The sequence below is a fragment of the Phytophthora sojae genome, assembly GCF_000149755.1.
Source record: "Phytophthora sojae unplaced genomic scaffold PHYSOscaffold_1, whole genome shotgun sequence".
Lineage (NCBI taxonomy): Eukaryota > Oomycota > Peronosporomycetes > Peronosporales > Peronosporaceae > Phytophthora > Phytophthora sojae.
This window is the reverse complement of record NW_009258115.1, coordinates 8,772,018-8,797,820: the sequence shown is the minus strand read 5'-3', so window position 1 is coordinate 8,797,820 and position 25,803 is coordinate 8,772,018. Positions and strand designations below refer to the sequence as shown.

The following is a 25,803-nucleotide window of genomic DNA, read 5'->3' as shown; positions in this document are numbered from 1 at the left end:
TCTCTGTAGCATAGCTGCACTCAGCGCCATGCTCAACAGCATCTTCTGCATCTTGACGGCGCTCGCCGGAACCGCCTCCAACCCCTCGCTGCTCGTCAGCACTAGCTGCAACTTCTTGACTCTCGTGGGCGCCGACAGCTCGGCCTGCTCTGACACGGCCTTGGGGTTCGGCGCCACCTCTTACACAGCCTTGGCCCTCGGCGTCTTCTACTACGAGTGTGCGGCGCTCTGGTCCAGCAGGACCTCGGCGCTCAACAACTGCTCCTGCGGGTGCGCGGTGCAATGGGCCTACTTTGGCCCACCACTTTAGCTTACACGTGTGCGCGTGTAGGTGAGGAAGCGTAGCCTAGTATAAATTAGAGTTAATTATACTCGGGCCTCCGAGTATAGATTAATCTAAATAAACGATCCAAATAATGTTTTAGGCTAAAATGAGAACTGCTATTTTTGTTTTATGTTTCTGACTTCCTCTAAATGTAATATTCTAAGATAGGAATCTGCCAACGGCTGGTTGGCAGAATTCCAATGCTATGCATGTCGCTCATTGGCTAAGAGATGCTGCTCTCAGCCAATAGGAATCCCCAGTCTCTATGGACCACCCGTCGTGGTGGTCGTAAATGTATGTAGCCTTTGGTGTGTCTACACCAAGGTCGAGAAAGTCTTTCGAACCTCTAACAGACGTCGTATCTGTTAGAGTTACAAGTGACTATAGCCACTTGTGCGTGTAACCCTGTTACACCATCCCCCCTCAAGGTTAGACGCGCCGAGTCACGGCACGTCAATCAGGAAATTGACCATTCGTCAATTCTTCACGTTGGGAGAAAGAAAACTCGAGCTCATTCCGCAATGAGCTCGGCGCAGAAGAAGACCGCCGCCGCAACAGAGGGGAACCTCTCTGTTGCTCAGTACCATGAGTGCCAGCAGGCAAAGCGCGACGCGCTCGCTGCAGAGGCCGCGTCGGGGACAACTCAGTCGGAGATTGTCCTCGAAGGTTCCTCTGTAGTCAACGACGCCGTTGACTATGGGAGTGACGACGTAGAGATGGAAGAGGGCGAGGCCTCTTCCAACAAGCGCAAGGAGTCTATCGACAGTGATAGTCTCGACCCGCATGTGGGTCGAGACGCCCTCGTGAAGGAGACGACTCGGACGCTTCGAGCTCGAAGCGTTCGCGCGGCGAGAGCGAAACTCCGCTCTCCGCTGCTGAGACTTTAAGCTCCCCGCGTGAGGTGGCGTCTTCAAGTTCTCCGCGCGCTGCTCAGGCAGCGCGCGATCCGTGGATGCCGTCTGCGTCAGAGATCGCAGACCCTGTGGGCAACACCGTGCCTCCAAATGAAATTCCGCTGTACGTATGCAGCGGGATCCACGATGATGCTGTGGCGGAGGAGCAGCACTTTGATCCGTTAACGAATCAAAGGCGGGATTACTATATCGGACTCTTTCACGACCTCCGATACTTCTCCAGCAAGAAGACCTCTTCTCGCAGCAAAGTGCCTGAGTGGCAGGCACTTTGTCAATGTTGGAATGCTTTTGTTGAGAACTTCAACAAGAAGCCGGCTGCTTACCGTGAGCGGGTTAAGCATGCCCGTGAGCGCTTCGAGACATTCTCGACGCGCGGGAGGCTGGAGCAGCTCCACAGATCCTCTGTGGACGCTGGTATTCCATGCGCTGTGCCCGAAGGCCATCAGTGCACGTTGTGGCTTCCGGGTGCGGTGCGCTTGAGCGACCGCGACCTAAACGGGTACACGACGATTCGTGTACCTGAGAGTCTCAAGGATCTCCGTGCCAAGTTCTTGGCACGCGAGGAACGCGACGATCGTGGGACCTCGGGCGCTGTAGGTGACCACAGCGCTCGCACTACCTTCGCGTCGGCAGTGCGTGGTGAGCTTCGTACGCCCTCACCATTTCCGGAACGTCCTGCAGCAGGACGTCCCGTGGCTCCCATGTGTCTTGGTGGGGCGGAAACCCTCTCCAACGAATACGATAACGAACCCGCTGCCGGTTCGTTTTCGGGATACTATGGTTCACAATACGCTCAACAATCCAGCTTGTTGAGCCGCGGGCGTCGCGGATCGGATGCGGCGGTGGTGGGAACACGCCCCGGGTATGGTCAACCTGGGGTTGACCTTGGCCTGACGCTCGAGGAGCGGGTCGCTGCTGTGGAACAGCATCAGAGCCGGGAGTTCGCCGCTCTGATGCAGGAGGTGGCGATCCTGAGGGCTCAAGTCGCTCAGGCCTCACAGACCGCGTCGGACATCTCTGTCGACGTGGGAGGTCTCGTCGCACGCTTGGCCCAGCGCGTTTACGCGCTGGAGCAGAGGTTCGCTCCCGCTGGGGCTTCCGCTTCGGGCCAGCCGAGCTAGGTGGCTCGTGCTGCAGGTATGGCTTCAGCCGCCCGACGTAAAAGGTCGGATGGAGGCGCATGCTAGATGGAATATCTAGCGTGTAGGCGTTGCCATGCCGTGCCAACACCGTGAACGGCCCGATGAAGCGCGGAGCGAGCTTGCTCGCCCCGAAGTCGGAACCTGCATGTTCAGGCAGATTTGAGTTGCTAACAAGACCAATGAACCCTTCTTGAATTCATTAGTGTTGCCCCTACCAACATTGTCTGCGTTCAGCTTCTGTCGGTCGACAGAAGCTGCGATAGCGTCTTGGACAAACCGAATGACGGCTTGTCTGCGCTGCACGAAGTTGATTGCGTCCGAGCTGAACTCGTTCAGCTCGTTTCTAGCAGTAGGCCCGGCCTCTGCGTTCGTCTTCGCGGTGTCTGTGCTCTACACAGACCCGTTCTTTTCTTCTTGCTCTTGTCGGCGTCTGTGCCCTGCACAGACGCGTGCTTCTTGTTGTTGTTGCGCGTAGTCGCGGCTGACACTGTGCAAGTGTCAGTGGCATTCTGCGACTGCTGCGTTGCAGTCGTAGATCCTCCCCCACTTAAGGAAGGAGCCACCACCCGGAGTAGACTCGGGAGGCGTGGGTGCCTGATGGCATTCACGTAGAACGGTATATGCCCGGTCGAGGCATGCACCGAGTTGTTGATGGCGAACTCCGCCATCGGCAGGCACTCGCTCCAGTGTTGGAACGAGTGAGCGTAGCTCTTAAGCACGTCTACGAGCACGCGGTTCACGCGCTCGGTCTGCCCGTCCGTCTGCGGATGATCCGCAGTCGACATCGAAAGTTGACTCCCAAGAAGTGTAAACACTTCTTGCCAAAGGTGTGCAGTGAAGCGCGGGTCCCGATCCGACACAATGTCGATCGGCATGCCATGGTGTTTGAACATCACGTCAACGAACCGACGCGCCGTCTGCTTCGCAGTCACTTCAGCGGGTACCGCAGCAAGATGTACCATCTTGCTGAAGCGGTCAACAAAGACCACAACGCCCGTGTTCCGCTGGCTGTCCGGGGGAAGACCGAACACGAAGTCCAAAGACATGGACTACCAACACTCTCGTGGAGTTGGTAGTGACTGCAAGGGAGCCTGCGCGAAAGGCGCAGGCTTCACACGTTGACAAACCTCGCAAGCACGGACGTACTTGCGCACCCATTTGTACTGGTGGGCCCAGTAGAAGTCTCGCGTGAGAAGAAGGTATGTCTTCTCACGACCCGGATGCACCGCAGTCGATGCATCGTGATACTCGTACATGATCCTGAGTCGCAGGTCATCGTCATTGGGCACGACAACGCGGTCCGCGTTGTCGTCGACTGCACTATAGAGTAACAACCCATCGTGCACCCGATAACGGTGTGCACGAGCACGAAGATGCTTCGGCAGCTTCTGACAAGCTTTGTCAGAAGGTGCTGAACCGTAGGCCAGCAAGAGCTTCGCGTCCGCGTCGTGCGCGTACGCGACCTTCCCGTCGTCCAACAGTGACGACGTTGGGGTGCTCGATCGCATGGCGTCAATGGCATTGACGTTCGCATCGGTCGTGGCGTAGTCAGGCCGACGCGAGAGCGCGTCGGCCACCACATTGAGTCTTCCGGGTTTGTACTCAACCCGGAAGTTATACTCTGCGAAGAATGAGAGCCATCTCGCCATCCGTTGCGAGATGTGTGGCGACTTCACAGCCGTCCGCAGTGACGCGTGGTCTGTGCAGACCACGAACGGTTTGCTTCCGAGTAGATACACTCGGAACTTCGCGAGTGCGTACTTCATGGCAAGAAGCTCCTTGTCATGTACCGGGTAGTTGCGCTCAGCTGGCTTTAGCTGGTGCGATTGGTAGTAGACGACACGATCACGGCCCTCGTGATCGTGCTGCATCAACGCACATCCGATTGCGAAGTCGGATGCGTCACACACAACGTGGAACGGGCGATCTTGGTCGGCCACCGCCAAGATCGGCACCTCAGTCCATCCCTGCTTGACTGCATCGAAGGCCTGCTGACTCTTAGCAGTCCAAGTCCACTCGACGTCCTTCTTCAGGAGCTGTGACAGCGGGTGTATCATGCCCGCGTAGTCCTTCACGTACTTGCACAAGTACGTGGCCAAGCGAAGGAACTGCCGCAGTTCCTTGACGATCGACGGCGTCGGCCACTCATTGATCACTCTGACCTTCTCAGGGTCAGGGCGGACACCGTTCTTCCCGACGAGACACCCGAGCACGGGTATCTCGCTCGCCCCGAAGATGCACTTCTTCAGGTCCGCATAGAGCTTGTGCTTGCGCATGAGCGCAAGCAGCTTCCGGAGATGCACCTTGTGCATCTCAACATCGCTCATCCCGTCCGCAGCCCGGCTGTGGACGAACACATCGTCGAAGTAGCTCGGTGCGAAGTCGCGCACCGAGCGTAACAAGTGCGTCACGCACCTGTTGAAGGTCGCAGGGGCGTTCTTCAGACCCTGCGGCATCACTAGCCACTCCCAGAGCATGCCGCTCGGTGTGCTCACAGCCGTGAGAGGGATATCGCTCTCACGCATGAGGATCTGATAGAACCCATCGCGCGGATCAAGAGCACTGTAGATAGTGCTCCTGGCCATCGAATCGATGATGACATCTTTTCGCGGTATCGGTGTCTGCGCCGGTATCGTCGCATCGTTCAGCTTGTTGTACGCATGAACGATGCGCCAACCGCCATGTGGCTTCTTGACACAGAACGTCGGAGCACTGCGGGGATTTCGATATCCGCACTTGTCCAGCTTTGCGACGACTCTCAAAGAAGTTGTCGATCGCCTCGACCTGCTCTCGCGGCAGTGGCCACTGCCGCGTGACACAGTACTTCGTGCCCGGCACGAGATCAATCTCGTGCTGGATTCCCTTGTCCTGCGGAAGTTCCGCAGGGATCTCTTCCGGAAGTACGTCCGCGTACTCCCGTAAGATCGCGTAGTAGGGACTCGTTTTCAACGAGTCCCAGCTCTGCTCTTCAAAGCGCTCCTTCTTCGTCTTCGCACTGAGAGTGTCCTCGCTCTCAGTGGTGGTCTCCATGAAGAACTGCCTCAGTTCTTCATTCTCGCTCTTCGTTCTCTCGGCGTCCGAGAGAATGCATATTTGCTCGATGCGTCCATCGTGCAAGTCACGCGCGAAGCGCTTCCAGCTCATGACTGGAAGCGAAGTAAACTCCGAAGCTTGCGTCGGAGGGTTAGCGAAAGTCATCTCCCTGTACCGGAACCCGGCACAGGTACGCGTCAAGACGTTCAACGTCTCGACGTCCGGCTTCTCAGCCTCCGTCTGCCCGGCAGACATTCCTTGTAGCGTCTCGGCCCCAGGCTGAGACTTGCGCAGCGACCTTCGCATGCGCCGTCTTTTTGTTTTGCGGAGCCCGGCTCCGCTTGGTTCTTGACCTCGTCCAGGCCCAGCCGTGGACGGGTGTTCTTCTTTAGTACTGCCGACGGGTTCATCCCGCGGGCGAGCGACTTCAAGCCCGGCTTGGTCGCCCGGCGCTTCGTCGTGCAGCCCGGCTGCACGACAGCATGCAAGTTTTTTTTTCCGGTGCGGGACGTTTGCAACCGTCCGCACCGCCTGCAGCATCGGCTCCCGGAGCCGACACGCCATCTTCACCTCGACGCCTGTTATTGGCGCAGCCCTCCATTACGGAGGGTGCGTCGGCTCCTCGAGCCGACGAATCAAATTCACCCAAGCCATCGACTCCCGGAGTCGACGGCGTTACGTCACCTTGGCTCTTATTATTGGCCAGACCTGATCCAATCAGATTCGCGTCAGCCTCCACGGCTGAGGCGTGTGACTCGTCTGCGTCATCCGTGCCCCTTGAGGTCGGAGACTCTTCCTGATTCGCTGAAAAGCGGGTGTCGATCTTTGAGATCAACACATTTTCTCCTTCAGCCGTCGGCGGCGACGCCGACGCTTGGTGCTCTTGCGCGCGTGCTCGCGCGCGCCCAGGGCGCTCCGGGACAGCGGCATTAGGCGCTGTCTCGAGTGGGGAGTCGCGCGCACCTGTCGGTGCGTGCGTAGCGGCAACAGGGCCATCGCTCACTGTTCCGCTGGCTCGACCGAAGCGCACGAGAGTGCGCTTCTCCCAATCGATGACCGGATCATGCCGTGCAAGCCACGGCATGCCCAATACAATGTCAAACTTATCGTCCAGATCCAGGACGATGAAGGTCTCGACAGACTCTTGATCTTCATACGTGAAGCGCACGCGTACCATGCGCTTCTCGGTGCACCCATTGCCATTCGTACTTCCAACATACTTCGAGGTATCTTTAAATCCTCGAAGTCAAGCCTTGATATACTTCGTAGTCGAACAAGTTCTTCGACGCGCCAGAATCTACCAAAGCACGGAGAGAGCCGCTTGCTCTCATCGAGTTCACGTTCAGGATGACAAGGTCAGGCTTGTCATCTTGGTTCTTGCAGTGAGAATGAACCTCACTGGGGGCTGCGGTCCTCAGTGTCGCGTGTCCAAGGTCGGCACGCGGAACGGCATTACCAGTAGGGTGCCCCGCGCCTACTGGCGTCCAGTGTGTTTTGTTTGGTTGCGACGGTGCCCGGCACCGCCGCGATAGCCACCCTGCTGGTGCACGGGGGCCGTGCACTCCCGAGCAAAGTGACCGATTCTACCGCATCGGCAGCATCGCACATTGTTTCCTTGCGACTGCTGTGGTCCAGCAGTTGCAGCGCTCGAGAGGTCCATGGGTTCTGGGCCTCCCGTCCTCACTATCGGTGAGGCTGTGGCCTTGGCACATGTGCATGCAGCTTAGCCTGCCGCAGGCTAAACTCCTCCTGCATTGCAAGAGTGATTGCGGCTTCGAGAGTACTCGGGTACTCACGGAAGAGATAGGTCTTCACGGGCCCATCTCGCAGTCCCTTCATGAGCGTTACGACCTTGGTCGCCTCGTCGATCGGATTGGTCACGATGTTCGAGACCAAGTACCGTGCTCTCTGAGCGTAAGCATGGACATCATGCCTGCCCAGCTGCAGGTCGAGGAACTCCGCCCTCGACCGGAACTCGTTTTGCGGGGGCTCAAACGCTTGTCTGAGCTCTTCCTTGAAACCCTCGTACGTGCTAAAGCACGTAGGATCCGAGAGTCGGCGTCCATACACCCAACTTCTTGCACGTCTGCCTAGACATGACATGGCGAACGCAACCTACGATAACGGGTCGATGATACGGCGAGCCGCAATGGCAGTGTCGAGTTCGACAAGCCAACGGAGGAGAGGCTCGCCCTCTCTTCCAACGTAATTGCTCACGCTGAGCTTCAGCGATTGCGCGCGCGGTGTCGTCCCCGACGACACCGTGGTAAACGAAGCAGCATCTCGCTGCTCCCTCATGATGAATCCCAGAGCAACACCATGTTGCTCTGTCGGCGTTGGCGTACGCAGCATCGTAGCTACAGCCGCCTCACCAATGACTGTTAACAGTCGTTGGAGAGCTTCCCACTCTGGGTCCGACAGAGGGGACAGTCAGCGCGTGCAACGTGAGTTGCAGGCGTAGTGGAGCTTTCCATGGACACCTCCGTATCCATGGTAAGGTTCTCAGCTCCGCGTTCGTGCGGTGACGTACGAATTCAGGTAGGGGGTCGTTGGACGGACTACAAAGTGCTACCACGTGTAATGGGCCTACTTTGGCTCACTACTTTAGCTTACACGTGTGCGCGTGTATGTGAGGAAGCGTAGCTTAGTGTAACTTAGAGTTAATTATACTCGGGCCTCCGAGTATAGATTAATCTAAATAAACGATCCAAATAATGTTTTAGGCTAAAATGAGAACTGCTATTTTTGTTTTATGTTTCTGACTTCCTCTAAATGTAATATTCTAAGATAGGAATCTGCCAACGGCTGGTTGGCAGAATTCCAATGCTATGCATGTCGCTCATTGGCTAAGAGATGCTGCTCTCAGCCAATAGGAATCCTCAGTCTCTATGGACCACCCGTCGTGGTGGTCGTAAATGTATGTAGCCTTTGGTGTGTCTACACCAAGGTCGAGAAAGTCTTTCGAACCTCTAACAGACGTCGTGTCTGTTAGGGTTGCAAGTGACTGTAGCCACTTGTGCGTGTAACCCTGTTACAGTGTCGGTCGGGCTGCAGTCATGTTAAAGAGAACGTATTTTTCCTTCTAGCTTAGCGAACTTTCGTGCAAGAAGCCTGCTCAGTCTTGTGGACCGATAAAATACTCTCGCACCCCGGAATACGCTGCTACCACCGAATCTTGAGGGCCAAATCGGTGTGATTTTTGTCAAACTTACAGTAATTTTACCAAATCTGGCCTCGTAGCATCAATGCCTAGACAGGGGTAGGGGTTTAGGGAGGGGGTGAAATCCGATCCGTAAAATCCCCCCAAATGATCGCTTCGATCCTCTAGATCACGCCCAATGCGCGTGCTTTCCGTTCCATGGACTCGCCCAGCCTTCCAAGAGCATTCCGATGGGCCCTCATACGCCAGAATCGGCCTAGTTTTGGGAAATTAGAGGTTTTAGGCCTCTTGACACGCTTCAGTTTCAGGATTCGAGTGCCATGACACCCGTCCTCGGCAGACGAGACTAAATTCGGTGGTAGCAACCGAATCCTGTGAAGCTTTGGTAGACCAGATATAGCCAGTTTTCGAGGTTCGGGTTGAACTTGTCAGGAGAGGGCGACAATAAATTACCTTACTGTAGGTGGCGCTGATTTTTCAAAAAATACGAGCGCTTCCCCGCCTCCCGTTTTGGATGGCATTCGTCGATCGGCCCCGTTGAGGGAAAGAACCAAGAGTCAAGGTCCCGGCACAAGAATGGCGCGCACACCTAGCACGGTACGCTTACATGCGAGTCATGGGTAAGGAATATGTGTTACTGACATTTGCGTGTATTAGCCTGGCTCGTCGAAGCGCCCTCCAGGTCCGAAGACGCCCATGTGACGCGTGCGCAGCGCGACAGTGCTGAGCCGGAGCGGAGTCGGAGTCGGCAGCGCCAGCGCCAGCGTGAACTTCGGCATGAAACGGACAGGACGCTGCGCGATCTCCCCCGCTGCCAGTGTACAATCGCTGTGTGCTGGAAGCGCAGCAGGTTACGAACGTGGCGCGCGCACGCCACGACGAGCAGGAGATTCGGCTTGCGATGGACGGCAGGCACAAAATCCCCAGAGTTCCACCGCCAGGCTGCGCAGCGAGGCTAGGAAGAAGGCCGAGCCCATGCGCGCGAGCCTATCATGTACAAGCGGTGGGAAACACGTGCCGCACGCGAGATGTTTGACATTGAGCGGACGGCACAGACGAAGATGCCGCCGACGACGGCGAAGAGAGTGAAAGTGCTGACGAAAACGACGGTGAAGAGAGTGAAAATACTGCTGACGAAGACGACGAAGAATGGCGCAGAAAGGAGGGCGACGCCGCAGAGGAAGTCGAGATTGAAGAACACGCAGAAGAAGAGAACGGTGATGAAGGCGACGAAGGTGATGAGTTTCGGTCCGAACCCAACCCAAACTCTCACCGAAGCACATCCCGAACTTACGACCTTCGCGTGAAGCGAGCTAAGCCTGTGGGATTTTACGGCTTCCCCTCCACGTTAGACTCGTGAGAGCCATTCCACGACGCGTTCAATGACTTCCAGGCCGAGACGTTTCAGCAGTTTTCGAATATACATACGTCCGGAATACAGGCGACTTCGAAACAGTACTCCCCCCAATACAGCGTTTTCCTACACGGTGGATTGTGCACAGCTCAGAAAACATATAGATTCAAGCGAGCTTCCGTGTGGTGGTTTGAATCAAGGCATCTGTCCGTCGCGTCCGAAGACACGAGCACTGCCAGGCGCTACAATGTACGTCGAGGCCAAGGCGATATCACAGAAGATCAATGAACAAATGGCTCTTCAGTCGACGCCGACATTTTGGGTCGCGCGGAAGTGGCTTCAGGATTTCTACTCAGCGCCCAACTCCGGCAACGTAGTCGCCTTGGCAAAGCGCGAGGTTCCTGTACTCACGGGGCTTTCTCAGGTGGCTTTCGCAGCTGGTGGATCTACCATCAAAGTTGAAGACAACGGTTGAGGAGGAAGAAGCGAGGAGGAGCCCTGCACTTCTGGAGCTGGAGTCGATGTTGCCGCTGCTGAAGAGACTGCAACAGCCGGAGAAGCCGACTTTTGCAGGTGAGGTTGGCAACTTCGCCCAAACGTTGTCACAAGATTCTACCGAAGCCACACAAATATCTACCGAGTCACAAGAGCTGCCGAAGGAACGCAGGAAGGCAGTCGCGTGGACATTTGCGGAGCGTCCTGTGATCAACGGAATGACCAAGGCCCACCGGAAGCGAACCCAAGCCAAGCAGGATCGTGAAGTCTCACTGGAGCTGGCAGCTAAGTACCGTGAACGAAAAGTGGAGGCGGTGGCTTCATTTGATGATGTTGCTGGTTTGCTAGACGCCCCTACTCTCTATTTCACTCGTAGGTGATGGTTGAGGCGCTTGAATTGCCTTAAGTTGAAGTCGCCGGCCCGCTGTCCGTTGATGAAGCAAAACTTCGATCTTCTTGCCTACTGACCCGATTGCGGCTTCGCAACGTTCGACCACCTGGGCGATATGGCGAGCATCCGCGAGGCGCGTCAGAGATTCGCATTAGTGATGCCCACGACCAAGTGGATTGGCGAGGTGGAGTGGCGTATTGCAGACCGGCGAGAGCCGTTCACGGACACATGCACAATCACCAAGGTAAGGAACAAGCCACCGCACTTCACCTGAAGATCTACCAAAACTGACAAAATATGTTGTGTATTGCAGAATGAGCACAAGGCATACGTAGGAACGCTCAACCTTAGTGTGAATCGTGTGCCCAATGAATGCGTGGATGACCATCAGCTGCTGGTCTTTTGTGAGAACCTGTGGCAGCATACGACGTCGATCCTGGTGTCGCTGTTGGCTTTGTGCGACGCGTACCCGGACGTAGGTGCAGCGGGGCTGCCGTAGCTTTAGCGTCAGAGGAAGACGTAACAGACTCGCAGAGTCTCAGCTTAAGATAGCCCGTTCTAATACCAGAACGTGTGAGTCCGTACACCTTACGGACTCCAAGAGTCAACCCTTAACTCTTAACTGTGTGAATCTCAAACTGAATGTATTTCCCTTTATTGCGGCAAAGCCGCCTACGGTGTAAATGTATCCGGTTCACTATCTAGCATAGTGAAACCTAGTCATATGCATAATCAGTGGCTCTGAAGTCATGTACTGATTCTCCTACTGATTTAGGTTATACAGTGTGTACCCACTTCGTAACCCTTCGGGTAACTATCGTGTAACCCCGTTACACCCTCCCCCACCAAACCGTGGACACGGGTGTTCACGCTTAACGGTCAACCGCCGGGTCTTGTTCCGTCAAGTCTTCTTCTCGAACGAGTCAATCCACACCGCGTGGACGTCTCTGAGAACTTCTCGGCGCAACGCGCCCTCACATGACTTGAAGTCATCAAGCCGTTTGATCTTTCGACCGCAGACAGCCTCTCGCGAGATCCGCCTCGGAGCCTGGCTCCTCTCCTGCTGCTGCACTGCGTGCCTCCGCACCTTTGCGAACGCCGGCGCCTGCGCGCACACCCTCGACGCCTTCCAGGCTCTCGGTGTCCGAGTACTTCGCGGCGCACCGCCAGAAGCGCAGCTCGCAGCGCGCAAGCCCCAGCTCCCCTCGAGCACCAACCCGCCAGATCATGGATCCTAGGGAACTCTTTGGTGAAGAGGGCGAGGTGGACGAGTCCATGCTGGGTTCTCTGAACCGAGGAGATGCGTCCCCAGCCACGCGACGCTCCCCGAGCCGCAGCGACGTTTCGCCCACGCTGTCGACACGCCGTGAAGAAGGTTCGCCGGCCCCAGTTGGCTCTCCGAGCTGTCGCGACCAAGAGTGCCCCGCGCGCACGTCTCCTGTGCGCTCGCCGAGCCATCTCGCCACTGAGCGGACTGCGCCATCAAGGGAGGAGCCGTGGCCACCGCTGCGCACTCCGAACCCGTTCCCCGAACGCTCGTCTGGTCTCTAGGAGCTGCGCGCGCTCACTGAGCCACGGTAGTCACCGCCTTGTGGCGAGGACGTGCCCCTGGGCCCCGTCATCTCCAACCCCTTGGACGAGGCTCAGTCCGAGCAGGTCGCGGTGTAGATGGCGCCCATGCGCTCCCAGCGCCCTGAGCCGCGGCCCTTGCTGAATCCCAGCGCTGCTGACTACGGCTTCCGGCCTCGCGATCCCGCGGAGGCGTGTTGCCAGGCGTTCCTGCAGTCACTCGCGGTGCATGCCATTGGGCCCGCGGCCCGTACTCCCCAGGAGCTCGCTCTACGAACATCTCTCCGAGAGTGACTCCTCACCCCACCGTCTACGACTGTCGCGGAGTATCGCGAGCACCTGCGGCTCCAAGCCCAGCAGAAGTCGGTGCCCACCATGCGGACGTACCCGGTGGTACTTAGTCCGGGGAGGGCTCAATTGAGTACGAAGCTCAGTTCGAGTCTTGAGCCGAGCACAGCCGAAAGCTCAGCTCCATGGATGCTCTCCGAGACAGCTTCAGTGAAGTGGATGCTCGCATTGAACGCAAGCTCCGCTTCGATTTCGCGAAGGTCCGAGCCAAGCGCAGCCTCTCGGCATTCGCCCAGCCGCAGACCCAGTTTAGCGCTGCGCGCTTCGCTCCTTCGAGCACTCCAGCCGCTCCTTCCCGCGATGGAGTGAGCGCTGTGGCTCAGGGTCAGCTTCGGAGCAATGTGGCTGACCCAGCAGCTCCCCAGCTTATTGCCGGGAAGCGCGGGACGACCGGCGTGCCGGCCTTGAGCCCTCGGGGCGCTGGTGATCAAGCTGATCAAAAGCGTCCACGACGTCTGGGCAGTCTTGGCGGAGTGGCACCTCAAACTCCCATGAGTTCTCGGAGTGAGGGTACCCTCGCCATTTCACCAGATACTGGTTTTGACCCCGGCACCGCCGCTTCGCCAGGTGGCGCTCCACATGGTAATGCAGATTCCCATGCTCATCGAGCAGAGCCAGTGGAGGCCGCTGTGGGGTCCTTTGCGACTCAAGATGAGCTCTTGGAGACGCGGCGGCAGGCGGGCCGCCTTCGGGATCACATCCATGCCGTTGATGCGCGTGTGGGCCGGACTGCCACTGAACTCGACCAGCTTGCCGAGCGGACGCAATCGATCGAGGTGCCTCGAGAGGTCTGGGACCGCCTTGGGGCCCTGGAGGGCTGGGTGCGATACTATCGCGATCTCGATGAGCAGCGTGGCCGTGAGCTCGGGGAGCTACAGTGTCAGCAGGCTGTGCTTCAGGGTCAGCTCGACCTCCTGGCCCGCATGCAGGCTCCGACTGCTGCGCCTTCTGCGCCTGCGGCTCTCGCTGTACCCGCGGCGTCTCTGGCGCCGATTCTTCCGCCTGTGCCTGCGGTGCCCGCGTTGATGGTCGCGTCCTCGACGCCTGGGACCTCCGTGCCTGTGACCTCGTCAACCTCGGTGCCTCCATCTGCACCTGCATCGGGTCCTGGTACGGCTTGAGCAAGCCCATGTAGAAGACGGGGTGCGTCCGCATCTTCTTCGGAAGATTGAACGTGTACGCACGGCCCTTCTTGGCCACAACCATTAAAGGTCTGATGAAGCGCGGGCGCAACTTCGTCTTGAAGACTGCTGATACTGCATGTGTAGGTAGGTTCTTAGCATTAAGCAACACCAGGTCCCCGACCTCATAACTTTCAACATTGCCTCTGCCCCTGGCATCTGCATGTTCCTTTTGCTTGTCTTGGCTCTCAGCCATTGCGTCACGCACATGTCGTAAGACACTGAGACGCGTTGACAAGAAAGCGTCAACCTGTTTACGAACCGTAGCCGGGCTGAAATCGGCTAGCCGATCAGCTAAGTCGGCTTCTCTTTCCCCACCAAGCCCGAGGCCACCACGTGTCGGCGTCAGCGGGACGCGGGGATGAGACAAGCTGTTCACGTAGAACGGCGTGTAGCCTGTCGAGGCGTGCACGGCGTTGTTCAACGCAAACTCAACGAGTGGCAGCATGGCGCTCCAGCGCATTGGCGTCTCGGCGCAAATGCTGCGGAGCACGTCCTCGACGACGCGATTTACGCGCTCGGTCTGTCCATCGGTCTGCGGATGGTCCGCCGTGGACATGTCCAGCTTTGTGCCAAGCACCGCAAAGACCGCGCTCCAGAAGTTGCCCGTGAAGCGGGGGTCTCGGTCCGAGACAATCGACTCAGGGAGTCCATGTTGTCGAAACACACGGTCCAAGAACAGCGTTGCTGTACCGTTACCATCGATGGTGTCCGGCTCAGCCGCAATGTAAGCCATCTTGCTCAGTCGGGCCACGAAGGTCACGACTCCAGTGTTGCCTGCCGCGTCCGCCGGCAGGCCAAACACAAAGTCCATACTCATGGATTGCCAACAGCCCGAAGACACAGGCAAACTCGCCAACGGCGCTGCAGCATGAGGTGACGACATCACTCGCTGACACGTCTCGCACGTGCGCACATAAGTGCTCGTCCACTTGTACAGCTTTGGCCACCAGTAGTGGGTGCTTACCGAGCTGTAGATCTTCTCACGGCCAAGATGGCCGGCCAGCGGCGTGTCATGTGCCTTATAGAGGATGCGGTACTTCAGATCCTCATCATGAGGGATGACCACGCGGGGCGTATCCTCGGGGCAAGTGTTGTAGAACAACAGGCCTCCATCGAGGAAATAACGGTGTAGCCGCGCGCGCAGCCGCGCTGACAATTCCGTGTCCGCGTCTTGAAGCTCCTTGCTCCCCAGAGCCTTTAGCAACGCGACACAAGTGTCGTCCTTGGCATAAGCCGTTCGGATCAGATCCGTTAATGACGATGTCACGGTCGTTACATGAGCCAGCTCATAATCCGGCCTGCGCGACAGCGCGTCCACAAGGACATTCTGCTTGCCAGGTTTGTGCTTCACCTCGAAGTTGTACTCCGCGAAGAAGGACAGCCAGCGGGCCATCTTTTGCGAGAGATGAGGCGACTGAGTCGCAGTGCGTAACGACGCATGATCCGTGTAAATCACGAACGGCTGAGAGCCCAACAGGTGCACCCTGAACTTGACGAGCGCATACTTCATTGCAAGTAGCTCCTTGTCGTGGACAGGATAGTTCTTCTCCGCAGCCTTCAGCTGGCGAGATTCGAACGCCACCACGCGCTCGCGCCTCTCGGCGTCTGCTTGCAGCAGGGCACAGTCGATGGCAAAGTCTGAGGCGTCACAGACGACACTAAACGGACGAGCGGGGTCTGGCAGAGCCAGAATAGGCGCATGAAGGAGACTGTCCTTAATTGCTGCAGACGCATTTTGATGCTCGGTGTCCCAACACCACTGCGCACCCTTCTTCAGGAGATTGGAGAGTGGTCGAGCCATCTCAGCGTAGTTCTCGCTGTACTTGTGCAAGTAATTGGCTAAGCCAAGCCACTTGCGAAGATCCTTCTGGTTCTTGGGAACCGGCCAGTCAATAATGGCCTTGACCTTGACCGGATCGGCCCTCAGGCCACGCTTCCCGATGAAGCACCCTAAGAAGGGGATCTCTTCCGCTCCGATGATGCACTTGTCAATGTTGGCGTACAACTTGTTTTGACGCATGCATTCGAGCACAGCACATAGGTGCTCCACATGGTTCTCCATATCAGTCTTTCCGTGCTCCGCACGACTGTGGACAAAGATGTCATCAAAGTACGTTTGGGCGTACGCCCGATGGGACCTGAAGAGCTGCGTCACAAGACGATTAAACGTCGCTGGCGCGTTCGAAAGCCCTTGGGGCATCACCAACCACTCCCAGAGCATGCCGCTCGGAGTACTCACCGCAGTGAGAGGAATGTCGCTCGTCCTCATGAGCAATTGGTAATATCCATCGACCAAGTCGAGCGCACTGTACATCGTGCATCCTGTCATGTTGTTCTGAAGAACATCCTTCCGAGGAATCGGCGTCTGCGCCGGAATGGTAGCAGCATTCAGCTTGTTGAAAGCATGCACGGTACGCCACTTGCCATTCGGCTTTCTGACACAGAATGTCTGCGTAGAGTGTGGAGACTTACTCTCACGCACCATGCCCGCCTCGTGCTTCGCACGGAAGAACGCGTCAATGACGTCACACTGCTCCTTCGGCAAGGGCCACTGCCTCGTCACGCAGTAGTTCGTTCCCGGAACGAGATCGATTTCGTGTCGAACACCTCGATCCGGAGGTAGCCCCGAGGGCGGCGCCTTCGAAACCACGTCCTGGCAATCCTTTACCACTTGATACAAGGGATCCGACGGGTCCTTCAGGATCGCCGATCCGCTCCGCGCATTCAGCGCCTTCTTGGTGTCTTCCAGGACAGCTTCATCCAGAAGCGAGGACGAATTCAACTCTTTTTCGGGTCGTATGACCACTACCTCAGCCAAGTCTCCAGCCTTCAAGGCTTCGCCGAACTCGGCCAAGGACATCTCGTCCAGCTCCAGGAGAGCAGACAGTGAGGGAAAGTCGTCGAGGTTGATACCTCCGTCGACGTCGCCCGTCACTCCATTCACGAGTGTATAGAGCTGCTCGCTCTCGCGTGGACCCTCACCGCTCGACACGCCCTTCTCGACTCGTGAGATCGCAGACGCCTTGCGTCTCGCAGCCAGCGCTTTGCGGCGCTGCCTCCTCTTCATGGACACCGTCCGCCCTGAAGAGCTCCGTGATTTCACGTGCGTCTTGACGCCAGGAGTCACCACCTCGTTCAGCTCCAGGGGAACTCCAGTGTCTTTACCGACACTCAGCGAAGAGCTGCACGATCCGCAGCCTCCACTCAGCGGATTATGTGCCACTCCACGATCTTCATCCGGGCAAAGCCCCTTGTTCTTCGGCATCGTGCCGACCGCGCCGTCGCTAGCACGCAGCAGGGCGTCGCCCTCAGACGCACACCCGCTCAGCGGAATTCGTGCCGCTCCATCTGCCGTCCGCGAGCCACGCTCGGAACGCTCGTTCTCGACACACTCAGTGTCCACCAACTCGGAAACTCCGATGTCCAGCACATTGACCGACTCGGTCCAGTGCTCACGCCAGAAGCGCTTCTGCTTCCTAGCAGAGGTGGGTTCATGACTCGCCAATGCTCCACCAGGAGAGAAGTGCGTAGCACCAAGGGTCTTCGACCTCCAATCGATCCAAGGCTCGCGGCGTTGCAGCCACACCATACCAAGGATGAGATCATATCTCGAATCGAGGTCTAAGACCAGACAGCGTTCCACGCTATCGAAATCAAAAACTTCACGCCCAAGTCCACAGGGACCTTAGGCACCGTGACACGAGTGCCCGTCGCGAGACGAACAGTGACGATGTCACTCCCGCGCGCTACCAGTGCCTCAGCATAAAGCTGACTTCCGTCCATCGTAGAACGCCGGGCGTAGTTACCCGACGCTCCCGAATCGATCAAAATCGTCCATGGCTTGGTGAAGCCCTTCACCCAAGCTTGGACAACTAGCAAGTCCGGCTTGCATACACGTTCTGTGTTAGAGAGTACGGCTCTCTTCGGGGCTAAGTCCTGTCGACCTCCACCTCGCCGAGGCTCAATAGAACTTAGTTCTTCCCCAGTAGACTACTGGGACTTCTCGTTTCCCCGAGAGAAACCAGAGCCCTGGCTCGAACTCGAAGAGCGGCTTGACGAAGCCTGGCGCTGATGGCGCAGCGGACACCCAGAACGAAGGTGACGGGTGTCACCACAGATGAAACATCTGCGGATACCGCGACGCTGCTCAGCAGCACGAAGCTCGGCTTCTACGTCTTCAGCATAGCTGAGGTCCATGGGTTCCGGATCACTCGACGCGCTAGCGTAAGACGCATTCCACCCAAGTCTCGACGGCTTAAAGTTGTGTTCTGCATTCAATGCGACGCTCACAGCCTCTTCAAAAGAGCTCGGGTGGGTTCGGAACACCTCCGTCCTGGCACAGCTAGTGCGAAGGTCCTCCACGAACACCGTAACGGTGACTGCTTCCGACAGTGGGTCCGCAGACATGCCAGCAATGAGAGTTCTCAACTCTTGGAGATAGTCCATCAACTCCTTCTTGCTCTGCCTGGTCGCCAGGAAGCGTGAGTGCACGCGATACGCCTCATTGGGCGGAGCAAACACTCGGGACAATTGCTGTTTCAGCTGGTCCCACGTCGGGAAGGCCACCTCGACCGACGTCCCGAACGTTAGTGCCCACTCTCTCGCGCGGCCACCGAGCTTCGAGATAGCTAGTGTGGTGTAGCGGGATCAGCAAAATCTGCGAGATTGTCAATCCAACTTACCAACTGCGCCCGAACACCGACTTACGGAGGGGGTCCCCGATGATCCGTGATCTGTGTGCTGAACTGGTCACCTTGTGTACCCGTCGGTAGGGCTGTATCTGCTCCTCTGGTGTCTGCTGAAGCGTCCGAGCCTTGAAAACAGAACAGTCTGGGAGAGACGCGGGGATGTGGGTGGAGCAGCGCGGAAATCTTCACTTTGCTCGCGGTAGTATTCCAAATCCAGTGGTCTTGTACTTGGATCTGGCGGCCTGGATCTGGATCCGGCCGGGTTGTTGCCTTTCGAGGTTGTTGTCCTTCACGTTGCCTTCGCAGGTCTTCCTTGGTCGTGTTTGCCGCCTCCAATGACGGTGTCGTTGACAGTTGAGACGAGAGGGACGCACCGGCTAAACAGATAACTCCGGTGGATCTTGGATCTGCACTTGCAGGTAGTTCACTAGGAAGGTCTTGGATCTGGCCAATATATTACTCCAGTCTTACAACCAACACTAGATCTGCTACCGCTAACCTCTCTACGCCGTGTAGAGCCAATGTCGTTCCCGTTTCCAGGCGAGGGAGGAAGCGCTTGCGTTGTACAAGGCAAATTCTGGTCTGATTTATGCTTAAGTTCGCTCCTATCCCAAAGTCCTATCGCCATGTGGCTCCTATCATCCGATCTGTACCTACCGACTTTATGGACTCCCTTTACCTTTATTGCGTGTCAGTTGCTCGCCCGTCGAGTCGTGTCCACAACTTCCTGATTACGCCTGAATCCAGATAATCTTGGATCTCTGCCGACGTAGGTCCCGATCCATCTGAGTCCGGATCCAGATCCATCTGAGTCCGGATCCAGATCCATCTGAGTCCGGATCCAGATCCATCTGATTCGTGGATCTTGGATCTTGGATCACCGTGGGCGTAGATCCAGTCATCTGGATCCATCTGGGCCTGTCACTCTTCCGCATTTGTGGCGACGTCCAGATCCATCAATCGTCCAGCACTTATTCTTGGGACTTGCGCTTCTCCGCAATCGCCTCCTGACCGTAGCTGCTGCCGACCAACGGCATCACTGCGGGCACAGCTACCCACTTTTTCGCCTCCCCAGCTTCGCGGACATGTCCGGCCCCGGTCGCAGCCCCTCCCGCGCCTCGTCAGCGCGCAGCGATCGTCACACGGATTGGTCTTCGCCGGATCCACCCTCGCGATCCTCGCGGGGAGGAACTGCGCGCTCTGATCGCCTCCCGTGGTGCTGCAGTTCGCAACCAAGAAGAGGTCGCCGCTCTATTGCTGCACCAGACGGGGGAGCTGGTCGCAGCTCAAGCGTACATACAGCAGCAGAACGCAGAGCTGAGCAGCTTGCGATCGGAAGTCGCTGTCCGTCGCAGCCGGGAAACTACTTCTGCGGCTGGTGTGGCGCGAGCTCTCCAACTCCAGGGCAACAGGTGAACGAGATCCGGGATCTCCAGCGTCGCATCGAGCAGATTGAGCGTGGGCGGGATCGCTTGCAGGAGAACAACGACCACCTGGCTTCCGAGGTCAGCTTGGCCACCGCCGAGATCCAGCAGCTTCAGGACCGAAACACAGACCTGGTTCGCGATTTGGAAGACGCCAACTACGAGCGGGACATAGCTGAGCACAACTTGGATCGAGCGCAGGAGGAGCTCCTAAGAGTCGAGGCCGAGCTCCAAACAGGAGATCAAATTACTTCGGCGGATCTGCAGCAGATTGCGACCCTGACACTGGAACGGGATCGCGCTCACACATCATTGGCCGAAGTCACGCGGAATCTCATGAAGGCGCGAGAAGACCTGCTTGCCCACCAGGAGATGCACACGGAGGCTCGTGACGAGCTAAATCGCCTGCGAGCTACTCACAGAGCTACCATGGCGGATCTGGACCAAGCTGTGCGGGAACGAGACAACCCGGAGCTAACTCGTCTGCGGAATCTCCAGGAGACGACTGTCGCGGATCTGGCGCAGGTATGCCGGGAGCGGGACGCCCTTCAAGGTGAAGTGGAACAAGTTCGTTCGGAGGTCAATGACCTCCAATCCGGCTTCGATGCGTCCGAGCAGACCGTAACTGCAATGGGGCGTCGGATCCAGGCGATCGAATCTGAAAGTCGGTTGCTGACGCAGGATCTGATTCGGATGAGCCATGAACGGGACGTGCTACAGCAGGAGCTCTCAGTCGCGCGTTGGCAGTTGACCTCCATCATCACTCTGGTGAGAGCGCGACCTGGCGCAATCGAAGACGTTCTGGATCCGGCCTACATCCTCAGCTTGATCCGTATTGCGCCCCCGGATCTGGCGAGCAGCAGCCTGCCGGCGAAACTTCCGCCCCGCTCAGCGGGATTCCGATCCAGAGGCGGATCCAGAGTTGAGTCGGCAAGTAGACTCCGGCACTTCGAAACGGGATCGTGACCCGGAGACTCCCGATCCAGATCCAACTCCGGCCGTCAAGCGTCGCATTTTCTCGCCGCCCTCCGAGCACGATGAAGCCATGAACCAGGAGGGTAATCGCGCAGCTTCCGGCTCTGCCACAGAGGGAGAGATCGACGACGATGGGGGCGGTAACCAGGAGGAGGCGGATCGCCATGACCCTGAGGGGAAACGTCACGAAGATCTTGAGGAGAAAGGCGACGACAACCCGGAAGAGAAAGATGACGACGAACAAGAGGATGGCGACGGCGACCAAGAGGACGGCAACGACCATGAGGAAGGAGAGGATGACGAAGACCACGAGGCGAGTGAGGAGACCAACGACGGCGACGCAGAGACTGAGGCCATGGCGAACGAGCTGTTTGAAGCCCAGACTCGGGAGGCGTTATCTCGGTCGCGATCCGACGAGAGACGGCGACAGCACGCCTCTCCTCGTCGTCAACTGCTTTCGTGCGCTGGTGGTTCCCCTGGCGATGATGATGGATCGGATCCGCATGAAGATTCCGATCCAACTCCCCCGCAAGATCCCGATCCACTCAGTCTCCGTCCGGATCGTGCCCGTCGACCACCTGTGCAAGACCCTCTGGCTCCTGTTGTTCCATTCGCGCCGGACTCTGACTGCATCCCAGGCCGCGAGCATGCACATATGTTGGTTTCGGCCGACTGTCACCCTTGGCTGGTGGATCGCCTGGACGACATGGCCATGGTATCTATGCTGATCGACGTATTGTTCCCGATCCTGCCCACTGCTCCAGGCTGGTTATTTCCCTACTTCGGCCCTGCCCAGGGCCGTAAGCCGAAGATCCAACTCAGTGACTACTGCTGGGAACTCATCACAGAAGAGAATGTGCGGGCGCTATTGGACACCCACCGTTGGGAAATCCTCGAGAACCCGGGCGATGCCATCTCGTTTGAAGTCAACGTGGGCGGTCGACTGGGGATCCTGATCCAGGGGTACGGGATCTTCGAAGACACTAATCTCATGTCGTACTGGGAGTCGACCCACCACTTCCCGATTCTCGATGCGATGGCAAAGAAATATCCGTGGCTGATAGTGTTCCAGAAGGAACGCAGTAACCGTAGATCCCACGCGGGCCGTGCGTGGAAGCAGTTCTTGGAGTTGTTGATCACTGTCATGCGTGAAGGGTGGTGTGACCTGGACATCCTGGTGGATCCACATTTCCTACATTTCCCCAAGCGCGCCGAGTCAGTCACGTGGTACCCAGGGTTGGCCTCGCGCCAGGCTAATTTGGCGGATCGTAACTTGAACCGGCCAGAGCCCACGGATCTCTTGGAGGCGTTGGATGAGTGTAACAACGAGGATCCACGGCGCAGCCACTACCGGGATACTCCCCAATACCATCCTGCGCGCAACATCGCGCGTCTTCCTGCCAAATTCATCAATCTTCGCGCGGTTGGTGACCAGTAGGATCCAGATCCAGGGCGGCATCCTCCGTGTGGATCCAGATCCAAACCTTTTGATGGCTGGCCGGACTCGTTGGCGCTGGATCCGCACTCGGTGCATCGAAACTGGTCTTAATACATTCTACTCGTCGGTCTTTCGTTCATGTTAGTTTTCGTCTTTTTTGCTGCGACCCAGACCCGCATTCACACTCCATTCCAGCTTCACCTCACGATCCCAATCACCTTCAGCTTCGTCTTAGTTCCACCTTGTCGGACACCACTCGCGTCCGATTATCCCATGCATATATACAGAGTCCCCAATCCATCGATCTGCAACCTCCTTGCAGATCCATCACCACATTCTCCTCCAAAAGTGGCCAGCCCACTCCGGGGGATTCCGGCCTCACGGCTCTTCGTGAGACTGCATCGCACCGAACCGGTTCCGGTTGGTGCGACTTCGTAGGAACTCATACAGTATAGATCCACAGTTGAGATCCGCCTCATCCACCCAGGATGGATCTTCGTATCCACGCCAGTGTACCAGGAATTCACGGTGGATCCGGCCGTACCTAGTGCGCTTTCCAGTCCTCACGTCAGAAATTTGTTTCACTTCGTACTCATCTTCACCTAGATCCTGGACCCAGCTGTCCTCCGGCAGTAGTGCTTCATCAAAGTCGTTTCGTTCCGTAGTGCCTTCGGTCAACTGGATCTGGGGTCGGTCTGGGAAATTCCTCACAAGCTTCAACTTGGAAACATGCACCACGGGGAACAGCCGGTACTCCGTGCCAGGGATCTCGATCCGCACAGCATATTCTCCCATCTTCTCCGCCACGCGGAACGGACCGTGCCATATATGAGCCAACTTGCGAGCATATCCCTCTTTCACCCGATCCAAATACAACCAAACTCGGGATCCAACTTCAATCTGGTGCGGACGGATCTCTTCATTGTGCCGGTTCGCCCGATCCGAGATCGCCTCTTGCAGTCGCGCGTTGACTTCTGCCCGTACCTGCTGATAATAGCGTTGGATCTGGTATCGCCACCGCCGCGGATCCCGATCCTGACGGCGAGTGCTGCCTACCGGGATCGTAGCCTCGAGCGTGGATCTAGGATCCCAGCCGTGTACCAAGTAGAATGGCGTCTCTCCTCGGATCCGATCCTGGGCGGTATTGAGTGCGAAGGTGAGACGCTCAGCGTAGTCGTCCCAATCGCGCTGATCCAGATCCTGCACGTACATCTTCAGAGCGCGAGTGGCTGTTTGCACCATGCGTTCAGCGGTTCCGTTTGCTTGCGGCCTGTACGTCATCGTCGCACGTTGGCGTTGACCAAGGATCTTGTTGAAGGATCTAAAGAAGTCGGCCATGAACCCCGGTTCGCGGTCTTGGCGAATCACCTCGCTGGCACCAAATCGTCTGAATACACACTCTTCGTAGGATTCCGCGATCGTCTGCGCCGTCCTGGAGTCGCTGGCCTTCGCGATCACGTATCCAGTGAACAGATCCACCCAGATCAGTAACTCAGTATTACCCTTGTTGGATCTGGGCAGCGACGGTATGTGACCCATCGCTATAATCTGGAACGGGTACGTGGCTTGGATGTTACCGGGCGACTCACCTTGGATCGCAGGTCGCCCTTTGCCGGTCTCACAGTCCACGCATTCTCCGACGTATCGCTGTACACTCCGATACAATCCCCTCTAGTGGAAGCGATCCCGGATTCTCTGGTAGGTACGGCCGATCCCTCGGTGACCTCCTTCGAGACTGGCATGGTAGTGGTGGAGGACATCCTGTTGTAGAGTCTCCGGCAGCACCAACCTCATCCGTCCATCGCGATCCGCCTCCGCCTTCTTCGTAGGAGGACAATAGAACAGCAAGTCGTTGAGGTCCACTTCATAATCCATCGCGATAGCACTATAGGATCTAGCCTCATCTTGGGTCAGATCCTGCATATCGCCCACTAAGTACTTCTTCAGACCGGAGATCCACGCCTCCTCGTCCTGCGCTTGGCGGATCCTGGCGATCCTGAGATCCCGCACTACTTCCTCTCGCAATACACTCGGGTTGGATCTGGATCTGGATCTGGCTCGTGCTCGGGTTGTCACGGGTGAGAGACGTGCGACGGAGGCTTCTTCTTCACGCTTCACAACCAGGATCTCATCTAGGCGGTCCAACGTGACTAGATCCTGCAGATCCACCGCTTCCTCCACCATGATACCGGCCTGTCACTGAAGTGCTGCGCTGGCTAGGCTATCAGCGCTACCGTTCCAGTCGCGCTTGACATGTACCAACTCATGATCTGGCCAGATCCGCAGCCGATCCAGGGTCTTCTGTCTCAGAAGGGTTAATCCCGGTGCCTTGCAGTCGTTCTCGCCTCGGACTTGGCGAACTACCAAATTGGAGTCTCCACAGATCACCAATCGTCGTCGTGCCTCGACTTCGAGCAGATCCAAACATAGATGAAGCCCATGGTACTCCGCCTTATTAACGGTAAGCCCCTCCGCATAGCCGGATCTAGCCTTCACCACAGTCCATTCCGGCAACTTCCACAGGATCGCGCTGTATGCGCCTCCACCACGTTTGACACGGGCGGGTCCGTCAACGCTAACCACATACAGTTCTTCACCAGGCCGGACTGTCGGGATCGGCGCTTGGATCTTGTGTCGCGGCTCCTTTTTGGGCGCGATCTCGATCAAAGCCTGATCTACCTTGGATCTAGGTGTAATACTGCCCCCCAGAGTCCCCAGGATCTCATCTTCGCCCTTCGTGCACTTCCTAATCTCGAGTGTCCACGGCGAGAGCAAGGCCGCCCACTGTCCCAATCGCCCTTGTAGGCCCGTGGATCTGAACAACCAGGCCAACGTCGAATGTCTAGTCAAGACTCGGATCGGGCGTCCAACCAACATGTTGTAACTCAGATCCAGGATCCGCAACAGAACCAACACCTCCTTCTCCACCACGCCATAATTGAGTTCGCTGGACTTCAGGGTGCGGCTGGTGAACGTCAGTGGATAGTGAACCCCGTCGTGCTCCTGCATCAGGGCAGCTGAGATCGCCCACTCGCTAGCGTACACGACCACCACCGGCAACAGATCCGAGTCAATGTGTCGGAGGATCGGAGTCATTGCCATCTTTTCCTTCAATTTGGCAAATGCTCGATGAGCGCGAATCCAACGTGGATCTACACTGTTTGGATCACTCGCCTCCAGATCCAAAGTCTTCCGCTTCCCAGCCTTCGTGGATCCAGAGTCTGTATCCGGTAGGTCTAGATCCGCCGTGTCGGACGAGGTCTGCTCCGTTGGATCTGGAGTCGTCGAAACCATCACCGCTTGGCCTCGATTCTCAGGCTTGCTCATCGCGGCGTAATCCACTTCATGTAATTCGTAGAGAAC

At 57.2% G+C, this 25,803-nt stretch overlaps 4 protein-coding genes across 4 annotated transcripts; 3 read left to right on the top strand and 1 right to left on the bottom strand.

The window, feature by feature from the left end:
• Positions 1-28: 28 nt before the first annotated feature.
• PHYSODRAFT_322785 (hypothetical protein) lies at positions 29-2,360 on the top strand (the record flags this gene model as incomplete). Its single annotated transcript, XM_009518224.1, has 3 exons — positions 29-270; positions 852-1,096; positions 1,135-2,360. The coding sequence occupies 3 exons, from the start codon at positions 29-31 to the stop codon at positions 2,358-2,360; spliced, it is 1,713 nt and encodes a 570-aa protein (XP_009516519.1).
• Positions 2,361-10,890: 8,530 nt separating this feature from the next.
• On the top strand, positions 10,891-11,088 carry PHYSODRAFT_476880 (hypothetical protein; the record flags this gene model as incomplete). Its single annotated transcript, XM_009518223.1, has 1 exon — positions 10,891-11,088. A coding segment is annotated over one exon (198 nt), but the record flags the coding sequence as incomplete, so codon positions are not given.
• Positions 11,089-13,814: 2,726 nt separating this feature from the next.
• On the bottom strand, positions 13,815-14,108 carry PHYSODRAFT_369853 (hypothetical protein; the record flags this gene model as incomplete). Its single annotated transcript, XM_009518222.1, has 2 exons — positions 13,815-13,987; positions 14,045-14,108. Coding segments are annotated over 2 exons (237 nt in total), but the record flags the coding sequence as incomplete, so codon positions are not given.
• Positions 14,109-21,960: 7,852 nt separating this feature from the next.
• PHYSODRAFT_411690 (hypothetical protein) lies at positions 21,961-22,413 on the top strand (the record flags this gene model as incomplete). Its single annotated transcript, XM_009518221.1, has 1 exon — positions 21,961-22,413. A coding segment is annotated over one exon (453 nt), but the record flags the coding sequence as incomplete, so codon positions are not given.
• Between the last annotated feature and the right edge of the window lie 3,390 nt (positions 22,414-25,803).